The sequence below is a fragment of the Oryctolagus cuniculus genome, chromosome 5, assembly GCF_051225735.1.
Source record: "Oryctolagus cuniculus isolate XC-2025 breed Fujian yellow rabbit chromosome 5, ASM5122573v1, whole genome shotgun sequence".
NCBI classification, from domain to species: Eukaryota; Metazoa; Chordata; class Mammalia; order Lagomorpha; family Leporidae; genus Oryctolagus; species Oryctolagus cuniculus.
In genome coordinates this window covers 61,962,967-61,979,631 of record NC_142871.1, presented here as the reverse complement: position 1 = coordinate 61,979,631, position 16,665 = coordinate 61,962,967, and the positions used below count along the sequence as shown (strand labels likewise).

The 16,665-nt window shown below is 45.8% G+C and overlaps 1 protein-coding gene across 10 annotated transcripts in view; it reads left to right on the top strand.

The window, feature by feature from the left end:
• The window catches only part of LOC100346633 (uncharacterized), a 209,292-nt gene that overhangs the window by 106,978 nt on the left and 85,649 nt on the right, over window positions 1-16,665 (top strand). For 8 of the 10 annotated variants that reach the window (XR_016234560.1, XR_016234562.1, XR_016234561.1 and 5 more), the window contains exons 20-23: window positions 1,876-2,078; window positions 10,718-10,873; window positions 13,327-13,420; window positions 14,071-14,205. Coding sequence is in view for 7 of the 10 variants with exons in the window: in XM_089333835.1 (XP_089189961.1) it covers window positions 1,876-2,078; window positions 10,718-10,873; window positions 13,327-13,420; window positions 14,071-14,205 (588 nt within the window). In the remaining 3 variants the exon portion in view is untranslated. Of the gene's footprint in view, window positions 1-1,875; window positions 2,079-10,717; window positions 10,874-13,326; window positions 13,421-14,070; window positions 14,206-14,540; window positions 14,725-16,665 lie in introns of those variants that run through there. The other 2 variants (XM_089333841.1, XM_089333840.1) reach the window with 2 other exon arrangements.

Genomic DNA, 16,665 nt, shown 5'->3' with positions numbered 1-16,665 from the left:
CTGGGTTCTAGTCCCGGTCGGGGCACCGGATTCTGTCCCGGTTGCCCCTCTTCCAGGCCAGCTCTCTGCTATGGCCCTGGAGTGCAGTGGAGGATGGCCCAAGTGCTTGGGCCCTGCACCCCATGGGAGACCAGGAGAAGCACCTGGCTCCTGCCATCGGATCAGCGCGGTGCGCTGGCCGCAGCGTGCCGGCCGTGGCGGCCATTGGAGGGTGAACCAACGGCAAAGGAAGACCTTTCTCTCTGTTTCTCTCTCACTGTCCACTCTGCCTGTCAAAAAAAAAAAAAAAAATTAACTCCCTTAATGTTCCACTGGAATGGTGCTGGGGTGTGTGTGTGTGTGTGGTGTATGTATGTGTATGTATGTTGTGGGAGGTATAAGTTAAAACAGAATTTTCCCCAAATTATCAGCCATTTATCCTGTGATCATTTATTGAGGATTCATTTCACATTGTCTTACAGTACTGTTTCACAAACATATTTGAAATTTTCTTAGAAATTTACAGTGAGTGTCTGGGAATCCTGTTTAGTCTCTCACTGATACAACACAGTCTTTATTTATTTATTTATTTGAAAGGTAGAGTTATAGAGAGGTAGAGACTGAGAGAGAGGTCTTCCATCCGCTGGTTCACTCCTCAGATAGCTGCAACGAGACCAGGGCTGGGCCAGGATGAAGCCAGGAGCCAGGAGCTGCCTCTGGGTCTCCCATGTGGGTGCAGGAGCCCAAGGACTTGGACTATCCACCACTGCTTTCTCAGGGGCATTAGCAGGGAGCTGGATCAGAAGTAGAGCAGCCAGGATGCAAATGGCGCTCAGATGGGACGCCGGCACTGCAGGCTGGGGCTTTAAAGCCTGCTGTGCCAAGCGCCAGTCCTGCCTCACAGTCTTAATTCAGATTATTTTTGAAATGTGTTTGAATTTGGGCCTGGAAATATGAATAAAAAAATGAATAACACTTGGACCAATCTTTTGTATTAGGTCAGAACATGAAGGGGCGTTGCCTCCAGTAAGCTACAGGAATTCAATGAATAGGGTCTCTTGGTTACCACTTTGGAAGACTGTGAGAGTCTAGAAATTGCGTCCTTGAATAGGCAGGTCCTTTGGCTGAGAAATGGGTGGCTAAGGGGACTTTTGCCCCCTTGCGGGATCACCAGGACAGGCAGACAAGGATTCCCCAAGTGAGGTCCTTGCTGGGAGTGCTCCATTAGAACACAGGTGCCCACCAAGACATTACAGGACAATGCGGTGACTTTGTGAGTCACCCAGAGCCATTACAGCAGCATGGGCTACCACAGAACTCATGAACCTGGAATTAGGAAACCTGGTACTGCAGGGTGATCCCGGAATGCCTCTGCCTTGGGTCAGACCCCACCTTGCTAAACAGGTGTCTGTGACACCAAAGAAAAACAAGTTAGTAGATGTGAAAAAACTTGGAAATTTGAAAATTGCAATTAGAGGGCTTGATTTAAAAAAAAAAAGTTGTTTTTCTTGGCCCCCAAAATACTTTCCAAAATCAGGAACTAATATTTCCATTTAGGTTGTCTTTGTCCTATTCTTCATTTATATGCAAACTTTATAAAAACAATAACAGTAACTGCAGGTATTAGCTCACTTCTCCTCTTAACATCCCGCTTAGGTAGTTATTGTCTGTGAGTTTTAGTAGGTATTGGTTATCATCTTTATGCCTACTTTACAGATGGAGAAACTGGGAGACGGTGGTATTGTGTACATTGTCCAAAACCTCACAGGATGTAAGTGGTAGAGCCAGAAAGTGAGCTCAGGAAATCTGGACCCAGAGTCTGTGCCACTGCCGATACTTTTCTAATATGCCAGATTTCGTCCTTTCTGTGTTAAAGAGAAGTGTGCTTTCTTGCAGCTGTTTTCGGCTAAAGTGATGGGAGATCCCTTTCTCGTGGAAGAGATAGGCCTGCTGGCTCTCCAGCCTGCAGCAGCAGCAGGACAGGAACGAGGGCTGGGGCCTCCTGTGCTGCCCCTGGACACGTTCGCCAGACTCCTGGAGCTCTTGACCCTCCGCCACCGGCTGATAGAAGCGAGTCTGCAGAGTGCGCACTTAGCTCGGTCAGTAGAGGCGTGGGTGCCGGGGCACCAGAAGCTCTGTGGAAAGGCGTGGGGAGCTGTAGACCACGGGGCTCCCTGTCCACAAACCTTGCCCCACTGCCCTGCCCCAGAACAGCCACAGTGGGTCATTTATTCATTTATTAAAGTTGTTATATAGGAATTACACATATTCATGGGTACAGTCACATTTCAATACCGTATATGATGTGTAATGATCAGATCAGGGGCATTGGCAATTGGCATGTCTGTCACCCTAGACATATATGTTTGTCTTGGGGACACATTCAAAATCCTCTCTTCTAGCTATTTTATCGTATTTCATTGACTGTTGTCAACCATCATTCTGCACTATGGAACTTGAAGTTATTCCTACTATCCAACCGCATCCCTGTACCCATGAACCATCCTCTCTTCATCCTCCCCTCCCTCACACCCTTCCCAGCGTCCGTAACCACCCATCTACTTCTTTGAGACCAACTTTTTAGCTTCCACATAGAAGTGAGATCATGTGGTATTTGTCGTTGTCTGACTTATTTGACTGAACACAGGGCCCTCCAGTTCCATCTATGTTGCTGCAAATGGCAGACTTTTGCTCTTTCTTATGGCTGAATAATATTCCACCGTGAATAAATGCTACTGTTTCTTTACCTCGTCATCTGACAAAGGACACCTAGGTTGCTTCCATGTTTTGGTTACTGTCAGTAGCGCTGCAGTAAACATGTGCGTGCAGATGTCTCTTTGAAATACTGGTTTCAGTTCCTTTGGATATGAATCTAGAAGTAACAATGCTGGGTCATACGGTAGTTTTGGTTTTTTAAAGATAACCCATTTTCTAAAAAGTTTCATATATTTATTTTATGCATTTGAAAGTCAGAGAGTAGGCCAGTGCCACAGCTCACTTGGCTAATCCTCCGCCTGTGGTGCTGGCACCCTGTTCTAGTCCCGGTCGGAGCGCTGGATTCTGTCCCCATTGCTCCTCTTCCAGTCCAGCTCTCTGCTGTGGCCAGGGAGTGCAGTGGAGGATGGCCCAAGTGCTTGGGTCCTGCACCCCATGGGAGACCAGGTGGAAGCACCGAGCTCCTGGCTTCCTATCGGCGCAGCGCACCGGCCGTAGCAGCCACTTGGGGGGTGAACCAATGGAAAAAGGAAGACCTTTCTCTCTCTCTCTCTCTCACTGTTTAACTCTGCCTGTCCAAAAAAAGAAAGAAAGAAAGAAAGAAAGAAAGAAAGAAAGAAAGAGAAAGTCAGCAAGATCAATACAGAAACAGAGATCTTCCATCAGCTGGTTTACTCCCCACATGCCCGTGGAAGCTGGGGCTGACCAAGACTGAAGCTAGGTCCCTCATGTGGGTGACAGAGACCCATCACCTTTTGCCTCTCAGGGTGTACGATAGTAGGAAGCCAGAACTGGAAGCAGAGCTGGGGCTTGAACACAGATCCTCTGGTATGGGATGTGGACATCCCAAGCAGCATCTTAACTGCTGCGCCATATGCCCATCCCATATAGAAGTTCTATTTCTTGTTTTTTTCTGTGTGGAAGTTTCATACTGTTTCCTGTAATGGCTAATTCATTATTATTATTTATTGCTTATTTTTTCTATAATGGCTAACTTATGATTTACTGTTTTCTATAATGTACTAATTTTTATTCCCATCAAGAGTGCAAAAGGTTCCTTTTTCCTCCACATCCTATCCAGCATTTATCTTTTTTATAATAACCATTCTAACTAGAGGACGGTGATATCTCATTCTGGTTTTGACTTTCAGTTCCCTGAAGATTAGAGATGCTGGGCATTTTTTCATATGGCCATTTGCGTATCCTCTTTGGAAAATGTCCATTTTTTAAGAAAATATTTATTTACTTGAGAGGTAGAGTTATACACAGAGAGAGGGAGAGACAGAGAGAAAGGTCTTCCATCCACTGGTTCCTTCCTCAAATGGCTGCAATGGCCAAGGCTGGGCCAGGCTGAAGCCAGGAACCAGGAACTTCTTCCAGGTCTCCCACTTGGGTGCAGGAGCCCAAGCACTGGGCCACCTTCCACTGCTTTCCCAGGCCATAGCTGAGAGCTGGATGGGAAGTGGAACAGCCGGGACTAGAACCGGTGCCCATATGGGATGCTGGCACTTCTGGCCAAGGCTTTAACCCAGTGCGCCACAGCACCGGCCCCTCTTCACTCTTTTGTTTGCTTCCTTTGTTGTGCAAAATCTTTCTAGTTTGATATAATTTCATTTGTCAGTTTTTACTTTTGTTACCTGTGCTTTTGGGATCATATGCAAAAACAAAACAAAACAAAACAAAAAAACAACTTTACACAGAACAATCTTCCAAAGAATTTCCTCTATGCTTTCTTTTAGTAATTTTATAGCTTTTGAGTCTTGCATTTAAGTTTTTGATTCACTTTGTGTTAATTTTTGTATATGATGAGAGATAAGGGTCTAGTTTGATTTTTTTTTTTTTTGCCTGTGAATGTCCAGTTTTCACAGCATCACTTTTTTTTTTTTTAAAGATTTATTTGTTTATTTGAAAGTCAGAGTTATGCAGAGAGAGAAGGAGAGGCAGAGAGAGGGAGAGAGGTCTTCCACCCACTGGAACATTCCCCAGTTGGCCATAACAGCTGGAACTGTGCCCATCCGAAACCAGGAGCCAGGAGCTTCTTCCCAGTCTCCCACACGGGTGCAGGGGCCCAAAGACTTGGGCCATCCTCCACTGCTTTCCCAGGCCACAGCAGAGAGCTGGATCAGAAGTGGAGCAGCCAGGACTCAAACTGGTGCCCATATTGGATGCTGGCACTGCAGGTAGCGGCTTTACCCACTATGCCACCTACCCCAGCATAATTTTTTTTTAAGAGACTTCCCTTTCTCTATCATATGCTTTTGCTGTCTTTGTCGAAACTAAGTTGGCTGTAAACATATAAGTTTATTTCTGAGTTCTCTATTCTGTTTCATTGGTCTATATATCTGTTTTTATGCCAGTGCCAGGCAACTTTGTGGCTTTTGCTTTCTAGTATGTTTTGAAATTAGGTATTGTAATACCTTTGTTCTTTTTGCTCAAGATTGCTTTGACTATTCAGGGACTCTTGTGATTCTACACAAATTAGTAGTATTTTGCAGTTTCTGTAAAGGATGTCATTGATGGGGTCAGTGTTATGGTACAGTGGCTTAAGCCACCTCCCACAGTGCCAGCATCCCATATGAGCACCAGTTCAAGTTCCAGCTGCCACATTTCCTATTCAGCTCACAGGTGATGCAACAAAAGATGGTCCAAGTGCTTGGGTCCCTGCCCCCACATGAGAAACTCAGAGGAGTTCCAGGCTCCTGGTTTTGGCCTGATCCAGATTGAGCCATTGTAGACATTTGGGGAGTGAACCAACAGATGGAATCTCCCTCTCTCTCTTTCTCTCTCTCTGTGTGTGTGTGTGTGTGTGTGTGTGTGTCTCTCTCTCTGTAACTCTCTCAAATAAATAAACAAATCTTTGAATAAAAATGAATGTCATAGGTATTTTGATAGGAATTCCATTGAATCTGTAGATTGCTTTGGGTACTATGGACACATCAACAATATTAATTCTTCTAATCCATGAACATAGGATGTCTTTCTATTTTTTGAGTTCTCTTTAATTTCTTTTATAATTTTCATTGTATAGATAATTCACTTCCTGGATTTAATTCATCCCCTAGAAGTTTATTTTGTGGTTATTGTAAATGAGATTGCTTTCTTGATTTCCTTCTCAACAATTTCATTATTGGAACATAAAAAAGCTGCTGATTTTCATGTTGATTTTGTATGTTGCACCCTTACTAGGTGTATCAGTTCTAACACCTTTTTTCCTGTGGAGTTTTTAGGCTTTTGTATATATAAAATCATGTCATCCATAAACAAGGATAACGTGATCTCCCCCTTTCCTATTTAGATGCTCTTTATTTTTTATCTTATTACTCTGGCTAAGACTTCTGATACGATATTGAATATTGTCTTGTTCTTGATATTGGAGGAAATGATTCTAGCTTTTCCCCATTCAGTATGATGTATGTTATGAATTTATCATTAATAATGTTTTGAGGTATATTCCTTCTATATATAATTTTTTGGGAATTTTATTGTGAGGAGCTATTGAGTCTTATTGAATGTTTTTTTCCTGTATCTACTGAGATGATCAGGATCATGATGTATTGTATTTATCAATCTGTGGGTGTTAAAGTATCCTCAGTTCCCTGGAATGACTCCCACTTGATCCTGATGTACAATCTTCTTATTTGCCATTAAATTCCATTTACTAGTATTTTGTTGAGAATTGTTACATATATGTTCATCCAGGATATTAGTCTGCAGTTTTCTTTCTTTCTTATGTGTTTGTCTGATTTGGGTATCTGGCTAGTGCTGGCCTCATAGAATGAGTTTGGAAAGATCTCCCCCCTTTAAATACTTGAGGAATAGCTTGATGAAAATTGGCATTAGATTTTTTAAAAAATATTTATTTATTTGAAAGGCAGAGTTATAGAGAGGCAGAGGCAGAGAAAAAGTGAGAGAAAGAGAGAGGTCTTCAAACCGCTGGTTTATTACCTAAATGGCCACAACGGTCGGAGCTAGCCCAGTCGGAAGCCAGGAGCCAGGAGCTTCTTCTGGGTCTCCCACACTGGTGCAGGGGCCCAAGGACTTGGGCCACTTTCGCTGCTTTCCCAGGTCAAAGGAGAGAGCTGGATCAGAAATGGAACAGCCGGATCTTGAACTGACACCCATGTGGGATGCTGGCACTGCAGGCAGCAGCCTTACCTGCTATGCCGCAGCACTGGCCTTGACACTACATCTTTAAAAATCTGGTAAAAATCAGCAGTGAATCCATTTGGTTCTGGGCTTTTCTTTGTTGGGAGATGTTCTATTACTGATTTAATACTGTTACTTGTTATTGGTCTAATCAGGTTTTCTGTGTCTTGAAGTTTCAATTAGGTTATTTGTGTCCAGAAATGTATCCATTTCCTCTAGAGTTTCCAAGTTTTTGGTGTAGAGATGTTCATAATGGTCCCTAATGATCTTTGTATTTCTGTGTTAACGTTTCCTTTGTCATCTCTGATTTGTTTCTTTGGATATTGTCTCTTTTTACAATTTTTATTTGAGAGGAAAAGAGAAAGAGAATGAGAGACAGACAGACAGACATGCTACCTAGGCTTGTCATTCTGTCATTGTTTTCCTGGTTATTTTGTGATCCTGTTTCTTCCTGTCTTGTTCATCTTTGTGCTTTGATGGTTTTCTGCATTGACAGCGTTGCATCCTGTTCTCTTTCTCATTCACGTGTCTGCTCCACTGTTGAGTTTCGTGCGCTCGTTCCCCTGTTTCCGTGGTGGGAGCCGTCATCCTTTCAGGTCTAGTGAGGGCCTCCTTACGCCTTGCTGGTGGGGCTGGTCTGCTGGGGACGAAGATCATTCACCTCTCTGACACTACCACTCCTTGCTCTCCATGAGCTCTTGTAGAAAAAGTACCCAGAACTTGGAGTAATCTTGATATTCTACTCGTGTTTTGTTTGTTGTAGGAAATCTTTACTTCTCCTTCATGCCTGAAAGATAGCTTTACTAGCTATAAGTATTCTTGGCTGGCAGTTTTTCCCCTGAAGACTTTGGCTATATCACCCTGTTCTCTCCTGGCTTGTGAGGTTTTGGCTGAGAACAGAATGGGTTTTCTAAATGGCCAAAATGGTCAGCTCTCTGCTTTGCTTCTTCCTCCTTCCATGCCCCTGACACGTGTCCTGACCACTCACCCGGCCCAGGCCCTCTTACAGCATCTGGGTTTTCTCTCCATTCAACACATTTCCGTTTAATTGGATGTTTAATTTTTTTTAAGATTTATTTATTTGAAAGCAGAGAGAGAGAGAGAGAGAGAGAGAGAGAGAAAGTGTTAATTCACTCCCCAAATGGCACACAGTGGCCAGGGCAGAACTCCAGCCAGGTCTCTCATGTGGGTAGCAGGGGTCCAAGCACTTGGGCCAGACACTTAATATTGGTGGATCCTGCTAGCATCATCTACTATTATATCCGCTTGCCTGGTATGGGCCCTGAGCCACCCCCCAGCACTCAAGGAATATTGGTTGAATTTTCCCTTGGATGTAATAAAGTTGAGTAGCAGAGGGCCTAAGGAGAGGAGTCAGTGACAGCATCCAGATCTGACAGAGTAGGAAAGGGAGAGATGAGTAAGTCACGGTGCGGGGTGAGTGGGCGATGAAGGCAGAACCCCAGTGGGCGTGTTCAGTGGGCCGAAAACCAGGTAGAGTGCTCTTGGGTTCCGATCCCCCATGAGAGGCCAGCTGTTCACCGCCAGCCAGTGTCAGTGTTCTGGGCTTTATGTGTATCTCCTTTAGTTCTCAGAATATCGTTTATCCACAAGGAAATAGAGGCTGAGAAAAGTTAAGTAATTTGCCCCAGGTCATATAAGTAGCAAAGTGTAGAAGCAGCATTTGAACTATTAGTCAGGATATCATGACCCTCTCTGACACTGCCACCCCAGAATTTATGATCCTTGCTCTCAGGGAGCAGGTGATGTAAAAGTCACTCCAAATTTAGCATAATCATAATATTCTACTCTTATGAACGCAATAAGGAAGAGCACAGGTGTGGGGAGCAACCCGGACTAGACTGAGTTACTGGAATTAAGACTTATTCTATGCATCTGCTCTCCCACAATATGGCGCTGGGAGAGGAGAAAACAGCTTCTACGCAGCTGCCTCCAGTTCAACCAATAAACTGTAGGACCTACTCCTGATTAGAGGAGAGCAGCGTACTCGGCATGTGGGCAGCCGAGTTAGGATTGGCGGAGGAGGACTATAAAGGAGGAGAGAGACGGCATTCACCAGGAACATCTACGAGGAACATCTAAGGGGAACATCTAAGGGGAACACCTGTGCAGCCCCCGAGAAGAGCCGGCCGGCGGTGTGCCGCTCCCCTGCGGAAGTGGGGAATGCGGCCAGGGGGGACTGCCCTTCCACGGAGGTGGAAGGGATAGTAGCCAACCCGGGAAGAACCAGCAGCAAACCCGGGGAGGGCCGAGCAGACGAAAGAACAGCGCAGGGTCCTGTGTCGTTCCTCCACGAAGAGGGGGAGCGACACACAGGAGTACTTCATTCTTTCTGATGGGTCAGGGGAGTCTTCATGGAAAAGGAGCTACTATGGCAGGAGTTGTGTCCCTCCAAAATCCAAATGTTCAAGTCCTAGCCCCTAACACCTTAGAATCGCACGTGGAGGAAGGATTTTCCCAAAAGTAATCAAGCTAAATTGAAATGAATAGGGTGTACCCTAATCCAATGTGACTGGTGTCCTTATAAAGATGGAGACATTTGGATACAGGCATACGCAGAGGGAAGATGATGTGCTAGCACAGGGAGAGAACGGCCACCTGTAAGTCAGGGGGTGAGGCCTGGAGCAGATCCCTCCCTCACAGCCCTCAGAAGGAACCAGCCCCACCGACGTCCGGATCTCAGGCTTCTACTCCAGAACTGTGAGACAGCACATTTCTGTGGTTTAGGCCACTCAGTGCTTTGTGCGTGCCTCCGTAACTCGTTAGAGCAGCCCCAGCAAGCTAACACAGGCGTCAGTAGAACCTAGCCTTATTGTGCCAACTTCTCAAGAAGGAGAAGTCTCTTACGCTGGGGGTGAAGGTAAGTGGGGCAGTATCATGGACATGTGAGGCTGAGATGTACAGGACATCTGAATGAAGCCCCCCCCCCCCCCCGCCCATGCCATGAAAACGTGGGACTGAGCTCAGAGTCAGTTCAGACAGAGGCAAGGGTCTTTTTTTTTTTTTTTTTTTTTAAGAGTTTTACTTACTTACTTGAGAGGCAGGGTTACAGAGAGACAGAGAGAAGGGTCTTCCATCCACTGGTTTTCTCCCCAAATGGCCACAACGGCCAGAGATGGGCCAATCTGAAGCCAGGAGCCAGGAGCTTCTTCTGGGTCTCCCATGGAAGTGCAGGGTGCCAAGCACTTGAGCCATCTTCCACTGATTTCCCAGGGCATTAGTGGGGAGCTGAATCAGAAGTGGAGCAGCCGGGACAGGAACCAGCGCCCATATGGGATGCCGGCACTGCCACCAGAGGCTTATCCCACTACACCACAGCACCAGCCCCAGGTCATGGATTCTTACACAAGAGAGTGGTCTTAGGCCTGAGACTGGACAAACTGGCCAAGAAGGGGTATAAGAGATGAGGAGATGACCAGGTTTAGAACCTCAGGAGACACCAGAATTTGCAAATCAGGAGGAAGAGAAGCCGTGAAGAGGTGGTCCTGAGGCAGGAAACAGTGGAAATCCTGCACCCAGGAGGCTGCTCGGGGGAACAGAGAGGCCGGCTAAGAGCAGCTCCGGGAAAGGTGATGAACGCTGCCTGAGGACAGCACCGGAGGGCTCCGAGGCCAGAGCCGGCTCGCTGCAGGCGGGAGCTGAGCAAGTGCCCAGCGCATCTCCTGCTGTAGCTCTGCAGCTGTCCTGGCGAGGGCTGAGCACGTGACCTCGTGACTCACCCACTCCTCACTCCTCTTGTTTGCCCTCAGCTTTGTTTGCTTATTTGGGTGTTTCGGTTTTCTTCCCACTTACTTGCCTTTCAGGATAAAACACCGACAAGTGTCCTGGGCTCTTTTTTTTTTCTTTTCTTTTCTTTTAGGCTCTATAAGGAGTTGGCACAGGAGATGGGGTTTGAAGAGTTCCATTTGCACCTGAGGCCTGTTCCCTTTGAGTTTGCATCACACAAGGATGAGGTGGATGGATCACCGCCTGCCTTTGTAACTTCCCTGCTGGAGGACGCTGGCCAGCTGGACAGGTGCGACTTGGGAGAGACAAAGTGACCACAATGTAATGGTAGAATGCGTAACGAGTAAAAAATAATTCCTATCATTATTGGGCACTGTTAAATTCTCGCCCTTATATTCCATCGGCCGTGTTGCCAGTTTGTCTTTCTGTTTTTAATAGGAGGCAAAAATGAATAAGTAAATAAGATCTTGGGCAAGGGAGATAATGGAGTTTGCAAACACGGAGTCACGGAGAAGTTAAAGACCCAGATAAGAAAACTCCAATGAGATGAGATTGCAGGCTCAGCAGCCTGCCAAGTAGAACATGTTGCCTCCAGGCAGGAAAGGGTTAAAGGGTTGGCCGGCTGGAGAAGAGCAAGGCTGCAAAGTCCAGAGCTGCTTTCTCACTTTGCTTGGGACTAGGAAGAAGTTACTTCCTGTCGTCGGGGTAGGTGCTGTGGCACAGAGGTTGCACTGCCACTTGAGATGCCTGTGTCCCGTGTTGGAGTGCCTGGGTCCAGGCCCTGGTGTGGCTTCTGACCCAGTGCTTGCTGATGTGTATCCTGGGAGGCAGCAGCTGATGACTCAGATGCTTAGGCCCCTCCGCCCCTGTGGGAGACCTGGATGGAGTTCTGAGCTCCTGGCTTTGGCCTGGCCCAGTGCCTGCTGTTTTAGGCATTTACAGGAGTGAACCAGCAGATTCAAGCTCTTTCTCACTTTCTCTGTCATTCACTTTCTGTGTTGCTCTGCCTTTCAAATAAAAATAAATTAACTTATCTTTTTTTAAAAAAGGAAAATCACTTGCATTTTCTAAGCAGCTGTTTTTGGGAGCTATAATGCAGGGTTTCAGTCAAGCTCTTTCTTTCTTTGGTTAGTAACAGAAACCGACTCAAACCAATGAAACCTCTGTCTCATGCCCCACGGGCTCAGCCCAGGCTCGGAAGGAAACACTCTGACTGGTAACAGTCACAAATGCACTCTCTGGGGCAGGACTGTTCCTCACCCATGCTCAGCTGTGATGCGGGTGCAGGCGAAACTTCTCTTCCCCTCCTTTCCCTCTCTGCTCCATCGCTTGCCTTTCCTCCCAGGGTCCTGGCTCTGTTCCTGGGGTTTCCTGGGACTGCCTCTGCCCCAGAGACGGCAAAGATGACTCCCAGGAAGAAGAGTCACCATTGGTTGTTTGGCTAACGTGGATCACTACTCAGAACACAGCTCCTGTGCATTGGTCCCCAGAGGACCCCCTGGAGCATGGGCTGGGATGACAGGGGATAGGGGGCAGATCGTAGCAACCCTGGATTCCTCTACTGGACATGATTGGAATTGGGGGATGGGAAGTCTTAGTTATGGGAAGGGGGCATTGTCCTATGTGTCTTACACACATGGCTTCCACCCAGGGGATGCCACCCCCACCCCCTCCCTTCCATTCTGAAACTGGGCCATGTGTCAGACACTGTCTACCACTCCCCTGGAGGCACACCCTCCCCTGTTCTATCCCATCACGTAGGCTGCCCCCAAACCAGAATCTGCTGTCGGGACACAGAACTAGCTCACAGATGCCAAGGGTTCTAACTGGCAGGGAAACATCCTGCATCAAGCTGCTCCCTGGGTCTTCAAGGGCCTCCTGCTGGAGCTGGGGTTACATATGGCTGCGAAAGTAGGACACACTTTTGTTCAGGCTGATCCACCAATCAGCAGAGACTGCCCGAGGGCTCTACGGTCTGGCCAGGCAATGATTGGTCCTTCCAGTGATGGCCCAGAGAGCTGGATGCTACGGGAAGCCTCTGGGTCTGCTAGGACAGACTTCTGCAGCCAAGGAACTTGTGTTTTGAGTTCACATTTCTTGCGTGTATGTTCAGTCCCTAAAGTGACCACTCTGAAGTGCCATTATAGCCACAGCATTTACCAAACATGATTACAGATACTTGGATTTTGAAAAGTTCATGCATGCTTAGCATCCCACTTGATGTTTGCCATAACCTATGAGAGAGGCAATATCTCCATTTACAGATGAAGAAACAAAGCTTGATAGAGGTCAGATTATTTGGCACAATCTCAGAGGTAGGGACAAGGAGCATGTCCCAAGGAGGAGATGTGCCTGCAGATGATTAGGGGATTGTTGGGAAGCCCAGGAGAGGGCAAGCAGCGGACAGCAGGTAGGGAGTGTTCAAAGGAGGAGGTCGGAGAGCCACCCTGAACAGGTGTGGTCCAGAAGGTAAAAGGAGAAACAAGAGCAAGCAGTGATCAAGAGAAATGAGTTTTAAGCACCATGGGGTGGTCACCCCACCCAACTGCAGAGAGAACGAGTCCCCGAGGGACGGAGGACGGCAGAGAAGTCACCGTCTTTGGGTTGAAATGTCAAGCTTTGCATGAAACCTACACTTGGCCTTCCTGTTGGCATTCCTGCCCTAAGACAACAATCCTGGCCTTAACTTCTGCGGCACCACTAGAAAGTCGCATCGCAGCCATGATGTGTTCCTACCTGCAGGTATTCTCCTACTGCTCTCGTCTTAGCCATCTCCGAAGTGGACGACAACCAAATCGGCAAATTTAGTTTTTATGCGAAGGAAGCCATCCTTAAGGTAACTTACAAATTTTTTTTTTTTGAAAATAAACTCAAATAAGGCAGTCTATTCATATGTGCTTTTAAAAATCATATTTAATTCATAGAAATATGACTCCCGTATTTAAGAAAGGCTTCATTTCATAAATAGTGATGATGGCCTTGCTTTATTTGATGTCCCAGTGCCCTGAGAAGCGCATGTGCTGAACCATTCTTGCGTCACATTTTTTAAACCTACACTTGTTACTGGAGTTGTTTAGTTGAGTTTTTTAAGCCTGGTACTGTGTTTTTTTTTTTTCCCTGCCACTCAGATTTATTTGATTTTATTTATTTATTTATTTTTTCAACGTTGATCTAGTCTCAGCTTCTAAGAGCTGGCTACCGAGCACCTGTTTGCTAGTTCCTAAGACCCTGCTCCGTTCCTGATCATCGGGAAAACCAGATGGAGCAAATCAGAGCAAAGCAGGCCTGGTGGTGGCTGCTTTCCTAGACTAAAATGCTTCCTACGGAGGGGTAAGACCCAGCCTTATGGCTGAGTAGCCAGGATCCCAGTGTATCCTGCAGTTTGATTCACATATTGACATGTCGAGGGAGTGGCTGTCTCAACCCTTAACTTCACCTTTCCTTATAGGAGAAATTTGTAAACACTTGCACGTTTTCTTCCTTTAGCTCTTGTTCCATTCTGGAGTGGAGAATATGCAGGTGACCCTGGCATGCCAAGTTGCTCAGAAAAATGCCCTGATGGTGGCTGTCCGGCAGGCATTCTTCTATCACACTCCTCGAGGGCACTGTGCTGAGGCCAAGGTGAGCCACCAGCCAACACCAGGCTCCTTTCCCTCCTGTCCCTCTCCCAGGCCCCCTTCTTCCTCCCTGCCCCTCCTCTTCTCTTCCTCTCTCCTTTCCTTTTTCTCTTCCTTCCCTTTTCCCATTTGTGGTCCGTGTGTGACCAGATCCTTAACGGTCTCTCTAAGTTTCAAGGATTTACTAACAACGCTTCCTTTGCGTATAACTCTAATGTTGACTTGGCTGGAGTCAGCAGCAGGAAATTTTCAGGTCCCCAGTCCCTACACTTTGCAGGTAAACAATTCCACTGTTTTTCTGTTGATCCTTCCTGGAACTTATTTTTGCTGTTGCAAAAGCAGGCAGATATGGGGCCAGCGCTGTGGCATAGTGGGTAAAACCACCACCTGCAGTGCCAGCATCCCATCTCCCAGCGTTGGATCAGGCCAGCTCCAGCCATTGCAACCATTTGGGGAGTGAACCAGCAGATGGAAGATCTCTCTCTACCTCTGCCTCTGCCTCTGGCTCTCTCTAACTCAGCCTTTCAAATAAATAAATAAATCTTCAAAAAAAGTTGGCAGACACCTCTGACTCTTTTTTTCCACAAAACATACCAAACTATACAAGAAGGATGTACTCTTTTCTGCCTCCAGATTTGAAATTTTTGGTTATGAGATATAATTCATCTAACATGAAGTTTACCCCTTCAAAGTGAAAATTAGGTGGGTTTTGGTCTATTCACAAAGTCATGTAACCTTGGCCACTGTCTCATCCCAAAACGTTGTAATCACTCCCTGGAGAAACCCTGCACCCACTGGCACTCAGGCCCTGTTCCCTCCTCCCCTCCATCCCTAGCAACAGCTCTTCTGCCTTCTGCTGCCCTAGACTGGCCTGCTCTAAGCATCCTAGATAAATGGGATCGCACCACATCATCGACTTCTATGTCCAGCCCTTTCACTTAGCATGATGTTCTCAAAGTTTATCTGTGTTATAGCAACTACCAGCGCTCCTTTCCCTTCATTGTTGAGTCGTATTCAGTTGCACTGCCTTTGCTTTCCCATTCATCAGTTGATGTGTGTTAGATTGACATTCTGGCTATTAGGAGTAATGCTGTGCACGTTCCTGTCCAGGATTCTGTGAGGACATACTTTTTCATTTTTCCTTGGACGTATATATAGAAGTGGAATTAGTAGGTTGTATGGTAATTTCATGTTTCACACTTTGAGGAATTGCCAAATGGCTTTCCGTAGTGGCTGCACCATTTTACATTCCCATCAGCAATGTCTGAGTGTTCCAATGTCTCCGCATTTGAGCCGGCACCTGTTATTGTCTGCCTGTTTCGTATTAGCTGTCCTAGTAGAGGTAAAGTAGTAGCTCATTTGGTTTTGATTTGCATTTACCTAATTGCTATGATTTTAAATATCTTGTCATGTGTTTATTTGGCCATTTCCATACCCTCTTTAGAGAAATATCTATTTAAGTCTTTCTCTCTTTTATAAAATTGGTGGATTTTCTTTGGTTGTTAGTTGATGAATGTAAGACTCAGGATTACAAGTTCCTTATAAGCTGTTATCTGTGAAGATTTTCTCCCATTCTGTAGGTTGTCTCATGAGTCCCATTTGTCTACTCTCTCTTTTGCCACTTGTGCTCTTGCTGGCATACGTAAGAAACTGCTGCCTATTCCAGAGCCAGAAAGATGTACTTCTATGCTTTCTTCTAAGTTTTCTACAGTTTTGGCTCTTGCATTTAGGTTTATGGTCCATTTATACTTAATTCTTCATTCTTTTGCCTGTGGTTATCAAGTTGTTCAACACTGTTTGTTGAAAAGATTCATCTTTCCCCATAGAATTTTCTCAGAACTCTTGTCAAAAATTGAGGATAAATGTGAGCACTTGTTTTCGGACTGTCGTTTCTGTTTGATTGATCTAAATGTCTTTTTATGCCAGTATCACAGTGTTTTGATTACTGTAGCTTGGTAGTAATTTTTGAAATTGGGAAATGTGAGCCTTCCAACTTCATTCTTCTTTTTAAAGATTGTTTTAGCTATTTTGGGTCCCTTGCATTTTGGTATGAATTTTACCATCAAGCCTGTCAATTTCTGTTAGAGGAAAAGGCATTTGGAATTTTGACAGGGATTGTGCTGAGCCTGTGGAGCAGTTTGTGTTATTGCCGTCTTACGTTTTCCTATTCAGGAGCACCAGCTATATTTCCACTTATTAAGGTCTTTAACGTTTCTCAATCATAGTTTATAGTTTTCAGTGTCCAACTGTTATACTTTTTTAGTATTAATCCCAAATATTTTATTCTCTTTGATATGATTATAAGTGCAATTGAGTTCTTAATTTCATTTTCTTTTTTTAAGATTTACTTGATAGGCAGTTACAGAGGGAGAGAGAGGTCTTCCATCCACTGGTTCACTCCCCAGGTGGCTGCAATGATCACAACTGGGCTGATCCAAAGCCAGGAGCCAGGAGCTTCATCCTG